This window comes from Cyprinodon variegatus, unplaced genomic scaffold (assembly GCF_000732505.1).
Source record: "Cyprinodon variegatus isolate N-32 unplaced genomic scaffold, C_variegatus-1.0 Scaffold1147, whole genome shotgun sequence".
Taxonomy (NCBI): domain Eukaryota; kingdom Metazoa; phylum Chordata; class Actinopteri; order Cyprinodontiformes; family Cyprinodontidae; genus Cyprinodon; species Cyprinodon variegatus.
Genome location: NW_015151600.1, coordinates 166,130 through 173,563, shown reverse-complemented (window position 1 = coordinate 173,563; position 7,434 = coordinate 166,130). Strand labels below are relative to the sequence as shown.

At 37.4% G+C, this 7,434-nt stretch overlaps 1 protein-coding gene across 8 annotated transcripts in view; it reads right to left on the bottom strand.

Annotated features, from left to right (window-relative positions):
- The window catches only part of LOC107101754 (mitogen-activated protein kinase kinase kinase kinase 4-like), a 145,579-nt gene that overhangs the window by 11,471 nt on the left and 126,674 nt on the right, over positions 1 to 7,434 (bottom strand). For all 8 annotated transcript variants that reach the window (XM_015400787.1, XM_015400790.1, XM_015400788.1 and 5 more), the window contains 2 exons: positions 6,332 to 6,475; positions 3,868 to 4,002 (listed from right to left, as the gene is read on the bottom strand). In XM_015400787.1, coding sequence (XP_015256273.1) covers positions 3,868 to 4,002; positions 6,332 to 6,475 — 279 coding nt within the window. The remainder of the gene's footprint in view (positions 1 to 3,867; positions 4,003 to 6,331; positions 6,476 to 7,434) is intronic.

Here is a 7,434-nt window from a genome sequence, read left to right as displayed (position 1 = left end):
GCAGTGAAATTAGATGTCTCAAAGTGACAGATCTGATGATGTTTCACTAAGAGCCGGGACATGAGGGCAGCACAAGGGGGAAAAAAACACTGAATGAAAACGCTATGAACACAGCTAGCTGCACCCAACATCTGTTTCCTTTGGCTAAACTAAATCTGTGGAAGTTATTGGTGGGGACATGTCCACACCAGTCCTTCAGAAAGTTACGCCTGTGGCTGGAACAGACATGGTTACTGATAGGTCCTTTGGATCTAATTTCATTGTTTTTCTTTACAAATTCTGTTTTACAAATTATTTAAAATACAATAAGGTGAAAGTATTGAGATAGGAACCCAGTTTTCATCTGCTAAATTTTTTTTCAAAACAATTTTAAAAAATTACTCTAATTTTTACAGCTGAATTTATCAGTTTTTCAGTCATTGTCTTATTCGAACATAAAGTTGCATCCAGTTTTAAACCATAGGACGTAAACCGTCACTTTAATATGAAACAAAGTAGAGCATCCAGTCTGCGGCCTGCATGATGCTGCAACCAGCACCACCGTCCATTTTGCAGCTGCCCTCTTTGACAAAGCAAAACCTTTTTTATAGAAAATGTTTTTGTTCCGTTTTGGTCATCTCAGCCACAGGGACAATAACAATGTAATAACTTATTTTGGAGCAGTAAAGATGAGTCATTTAACCATGGCTGCAGCAGCCTGATGCTAAAGGGTTGTTACACTCTCAGATGGCATTTTTACAAGACTTCTCATTAATATTATTATATTTTAGGACGGATCTGGATAAAAGGCGTCATGCAGACGCACCAATGGAAAGATTGTGATCAGATACAACTTTAACAATGTACATAATTGATTATTGATTATGAAAAATGGTCAGATGCTTCTCTTAACATTTTCAGGAATGCATTGACTTGGGCAAAATCTTTTTAAAACTTTTAAAGGACCTCTTTTTTCTGTTGTGTCTGTGGCTAAGCCATAAATTGGTGCAACTTGCTCCTTTTTTGTCCCGTTTGCCATGTTTTTTTTTTAGCGTGAATTTAGTACAATCTGTTTTGTTAATATTTTGTGAATATATTTTAATAGGTGAAAGAAAAAGAGGCATCAGGCTACCACACTCCTTCGTACATTTGAATAATGCAACAGACCTTTTTTTTTTTTTTTTTTTTTTACTTTGACATGATCGCTTCAAAGTTTAAACAAATCACTTAAAGGTATAGAGGAGGGTATTTTATTTCCGGGTGGATCATCTAAATAAGTGGTCCACCTAATTGTCAATCATTCTGGTGATATGTTTCCATAAGGCCGTCCTACATGCTCGTCGCACTAGCTATCTTTTTAGGTCCATGCGCACTTTCAGGCGCATGCACAGTGGTTTTTCAGAAAGTCATTGAACCGCACTTTTCTCACCGCAGTTCTTTGAAAATGGCAGAGGGTCATAAGAGAAGTAGTGTCTACAAAGTGTATGTGAAGAAAAGAAGGCCTCAGAATGCTTCATATGGAGAGGTCTCCTCGCAAAGCATTATGCTGTCACAGCGGCGACTAATAGCAAAGATGGCGCAGGCACCGTGCGCTGGAGGAGGAGTTATGTGACCAACGGGGAGCAAAGAGTAGTGAGCATCTGTTCCAATAGTAAGTTAACTGAGTTCACTATAAAGTCCACTATATAATCCCCGCTCTATATAGTGATGGAGGGATTTAGGGGTTAGAGTGGATGTTCAGACACAGTAAGCTTGCATGAGCTATGAGAACTGCAACTTTTGAACAGAGCGTGCACGAGGAGAAATGCGCTCGTGCACGCATCATCTGCTTCTTAGTCCTTTGCCTTTTCATTGTGAAACATTTATCAGAGTCCCCTTCTTTTCTAAACCTGTTAGTTAATAAACGAACATCCATCAAGTCTCATTAATAATGGGAAATGGATTTATCGACTGACGGCTCCAGTAAAGACAGTGGAGTTTCCAACAGGAAGTGCTCAGTGGCACTTAAATCACCAAGGGTATTCTGAATTTTAGACAGGAGTGTTTATATGCCTCCAATTGCCATTATTAAAAAAAAAAAAAAAACATTTCTTAATCAAGGGCTTTCTTTCCACTACTTAGCGCTGACGTGCTTGTCTCGGTCATATGAAGCATCTTTATCGTAGAGTGAGTTTTTAATGCTGGAGTTCCCTGTTAACTTTAGAGGAGACATGATATTTCTCAAAGAAAAGATGGGAGGAAAATATTTGGTTAGTGTCTTAAACCACAGCTGTTCTCTGGGTAAATATTTCAGTCACATCCAAATGAGTCCTAATAGGAGTTATTAACCTAAAAATGTTCCTAAAAGAGCTTTAATCGAGGTTAAGGTTTGTTGTTATTGTCATTAATAATGTCAGCATAACAAATTAATAAAGGCTTTATGTTTCCTCACACGATAGTTAAAATGACTCTATCCCAACCATCGAGTATAAATTCACATGATGACATTAAGCTGTCTGCATCTATTTCACTGAGAGTTTAATTTTTCCCACACACTTTGAATGCATCATAAACCCCTCCTCCAAACTGCATTATTTTCTGCATGGCACGCACACTGCAGCAACCGGCAAACAAAATATTGCGACAGCAGGTGTTTCAGTGGAGCGATACATGGCAATGGTTTGGATCTCCCACCCAGGATGTTGAACTAAAGGCGCAAAAACCATTGCTGCAAAAGGTAGGAGTACACATTTATTACAGCCCCTAAAAAGTCAATGAAGAATGTTGTAAACTTTGTATGCCAGCATCTCCCCGCACACATATTTAAATGTTAAATAAATCAGCCGATGATGTTAGCATCGTCCTTTGAAAAAAGCTATCCTATATGAGAGGATAACGAAGAGGTGGAGGGAGATCACGAGCGATGTTTATTACGTGATCTAAATGTTTTTTAGATGCTCTAATACCGCTGATGTGATGTGGTCTTGTTCAGGGGTTTTGCAGGCGTTGGCAATGTTTTCAATTTTAAAACTTTCCTAAGAACAATGCAGTTAGTTTAGAGATGCTTTAATAATGCTCTAATTTTTGGTAGTGTTGCACTGTTCCGGTTCCCATTTTGGGGCGGGGCTCCATTCCGGCCTTAAATTTTTGTTTTGGTTTTGGTCTCTTCGCGTCCCATCGGGTAGTGCTCTGATTCTGTTTGCGAGCCGTTGTTTATTTATTTTTTGTCATTCCTTGTAGGTGTGCAATGTTCTGTTGTATTGGTTTTGTTTTGTTTTTTTTTTTTTTTTGCTTCGGTAGGGTGGGGCTTGGCTTGGTCATGTTGTGATTTCTCTTATCTTCCATTCGTGTGGTGTTCTTTTTTTCTTGTCTCCCCCCTCACTTTCATTTCGATTGTATGGTTTTGGGCGGTTCTTTCCCGGCCGGTTTTGGTTTTGTTTGCCAAAAAATTGCATCAGCGCATCACTAATTTTTGGACAGTATCTCAACTTTAGTTCTTGTAATTTGAGGTTAATGTAGTTTTTTTATTCTGCATTTTTTCATATATATACACACAAATGAGCCCTTTTTTTATTTCACATTTTATTTAGTATTTGTTTACTGTGGTCTTGTTAAAGCTCTAATACTGACAAACAAAAACATGATGTGGCAGTATTATATGTGAAAAGCTTTGAGCTGGTTAAAATATATACATATTTTTTATTTGAAACCAAAAGTTTGAATGAGTATATGAGTGCAATGTTATGCACTCTATTGTTTTTGAAGGTAATTTAAACATATCATGATATATCGCGATATAGCCCAAATATTTCGTGATATTAGATTTTCTTCAGCCCTGCTAAGGCGGGAAGATACATTTTTTTAGATTTATGGACACAGCTTTAAAAGGTTTGGTTGAATTTTACGTACCGACTTTGTAGTGAACACAGCCTTCCAGATCCCCTACGGTGGTCCAGCCCTGTTTCTTCTCCACTTCAGGATCGTTGTGAAGGATCTTGTTCCTCAGCCAGGACAGGTAGTACACACGCAGCTTGTTCTTTTTACCTGGCATAGAACAAAAGATTGTTTGTTTGTTGTTTTATTTTTTGTTTTAATCCAAACCATCTTTATTTTAAAGCACTTAGGGTGCAACATACTAGTTAAGTCCATATCAGTGTGTGCAAATACAGTTCTAGAGATATATGGAACCAAAAGCCCTACGAATAAAATTGACCCCATATCAATTAAAATTATATCATTTTGTTACAGTTAACCTCATCCCCATTTATTGTGTCTAAAATTCATCTGCAGGCATCATTTCTAGTGAAACACTGTTTTTACTTTATTTTAATAATCTGATAGTGTGATGAGTTAGTTACTTATGCTTTGATTCTTCAATTTCTCTGGAATATTAAACGTCTGCCTCTTTTTAAAGGAATCTGTAGCAGATTTTATATCTTGAGTTCAAGTTTACACAGATGTGCTTTAAAAGTTTTTATACAGGAATGAGCAATTCTAATTTAATGCTTTTTAATGCTCTTAGAAATAATTTGAATGGCATCAAAAAGTACCCATGACTCTCTTATATACATGGCAAAGTCCTTCATCATCTTTACCGTCGACAATTCCTTGATTTCCAGCCACTTTTGTTGCCATTTTCCCATTCTCTAGCTTTTTCTCCGTCTCGAGCTGCTTTTCCGAACATACGGCTTTACGATCAACCGGAAGCAGTTACGCGCAAATATATCGCGATATAATATATCTGAGAAATTGTTTTTATAATTAATTTTTTAATTTTATTTTTATATAAATCTGCTAGCATGTTCTTGTGCTAAATGAAAATTAGCCCCTTACTTTTTCATTTCTAACTTTGACTTCCCCCTCTGGCCGTCAGGAAAAATTAACAGAAAATCCGCAACTGAACCACATGGTTCAAAGCCTGGGAATAAAGTAGCTGCTTATAATCTGAAAAATATGGGAACTTATTTTATAGTGCGGGATGATAAAAAAGGCTTGATTAAGTGATATTTGTCAAACAGAGAACAATACTTAACAACATCATTGCTAATAGACATACATTTGTATCTCTGCTTCTGTCTCCTTTAACCCTAGTTGCTCAAACTCAGCCTGGTTCTGCTGCAGGTTTCTTCCTGTTAAAAGTAAGTTTTTCCTCTCCACTGTCGCTACAAGCATGCTTAGTGTGAGGGATTGCATTTAAGTCTATGAGTCGATGCAATCAACTGGTTTTCCTTAGACAGAAAACTTTGAATCAGTTTGATTGGATGATCTGGTTGAACTGTAAAGTGCCTTGAGTTGACACGTGTTGTGAATTGGCGCTATATATAGATAATAAACTGAATTGAAATTGATTAGGTATTATTTACATATGCTACATATGATTTAAATAAAAGCAGATTAAACTGAAATGTTTCTATGGGCTATTTTAGGTTGATATATTCTGATATTAATTATTTGGCTGATACTGGACCGATTTCTGAAATTAATATCTGATAAACACAGTCCTAATTAATGACATATGTCTAAATTATAAAGCAGTGAGAAAAACCTGGTTGAGAAGGATTAAAAACAAACATAAAATCAGAAACAGTGTTTCCTCATTTTTTTATATATCAAATAAATGTATTATTAAAAGACAAAGAAGACATCCGGTGGAAGACAGGCTCCAATATGATTTAAGTGATCGGCAGTTGAGTTGATCCATCTCCCTGAAAAACCATTATTCTCTTGCGTTTTATAAGGTTTGTGTAACATGGACACCTTTATTTACGTTGTCTCCTGGCAATTTCATTACATCAGATCTTCAGGATGTGGTCTACAAGCTCACAGAAATTTCTTGTCACGACACAAACGGCTTGACATGCAGAAGAGCAGCTGTGATGCGTAAACACTTTTTACAAGTCGGAAATGCAAATGAGTTTCCCAGAAGGACACGGACGTCTCTGCGGCGTTTCCTTCCATCATGGAAAAGCTCTGCTGTGTGTCAGAATCACAAAGTGTACGCAGACAACATGTTCCTCACGCAACATCCGGTTAGCTCAAAATATATGTTGTGACACGGCGCGTGGGATATTGAGAAAGAGGAGAAGGAAGGGACACTTTCAGTCTGAGAAAATTGGGTTTAAATTGGTCTGAAACTCGTGTGTCTTTGCATCTTTTTTTTTTTTTCTTTGAATGCTGCACGTTTTACTTGCACTTAATGTTCCAGTACTATAAACCATAGAGAAGTAGACTAGACTGAGAGACGGATAGAAAGAAGTGAAACTAGTTTTTAGTTTCAAACTCAATTTGAAGTTCTCTATATTTTCTGTATCTCTGACTATTTTTTTGTTGGAAAATAGTTTTTATCTGAATACACCTCTGTGAGGATGCTTACCTGATATAGTTACGAGGACATTGAGTCCCTCGAGGACATCCATCTGCTGGAAGCGCCGTCGGTTGATCAGTGGGTAAACTTTTCCCTGACCGCTGCGATCCAGCAGCATCAGGCCGCTCTCTGTCCCCACCAATAAGTTCACACCTTTAAGACACACAATGAAATGCACATGAGGCTAAAAATAACAGCATGAATGGTGCTAATCTAAGATACCAATTCTGTGAATTTATAGACTTTACTGAGGGATCCCAAAACAAGAAATCTGAATTTGTTGCCTTTGTTTGCCAGGTAGAACAGTGCTTTGCAAAAAAAAAAAACCAAAAAAAAATACTTCGAACTTTTCAATATTTTGTCATGCAAAAACCATAAATATTAAGGCAACTACAATGTGTAGCTTTTGTTAACAGACTGCTGCATACTGCTGCTAACTCTACTAGCTTTCAAAATATAGACATTTTTTATCCTGATCTTAAGAAGATAAACAGTACAGTTAAAATGTGCTTTTCCAGTGTTGCTGTAAGTTAAAAATGTCTGAATCTAAGTCAGACACCATTTAGTGGAAAAAGTTCAGAAAATAATTAAATTTTGCTGGTTGATGTGACGCCATATGTCAATCCATCATGGAGGCACGTCAGCTACTGGCCAATCAGACTCGTCCCAAAGTGGAACCACCCTCCCTTACAGGAGCAGCTGAGCCCCTCTAGGGATTTCATACAGGTATTAGGAATGCTAAGTGGAAATCTAATAAAATGCTAAAGGCAACATGCAATTCAGACATGCTCTGCCCCATAGTATTTAAAGGGGTGATAGAATGATTCTATAGGGCATTTGGTGCTGGTCCTTAAGGTCTCTGAATAGGGTGTGTAACATTGATTGGGCTGAAAATGGCATATTTGCTGTTCCATGAGCCCTAATGCAAGCCTGGTTATAAGCCCTAGAATGAAACGACAGGTTTTCTTCCTTTTATGGTATGCTCATGAATATTTAGATGAGCTGTGTGCTGATTGGTTGGTTTACAACGAGCGAAGCAGCTGAGCAAAGACGCATCATAGCAACAAGCACTTACTCAATGAAAAATCAAAATTGTTGATATAGTAGGGTGA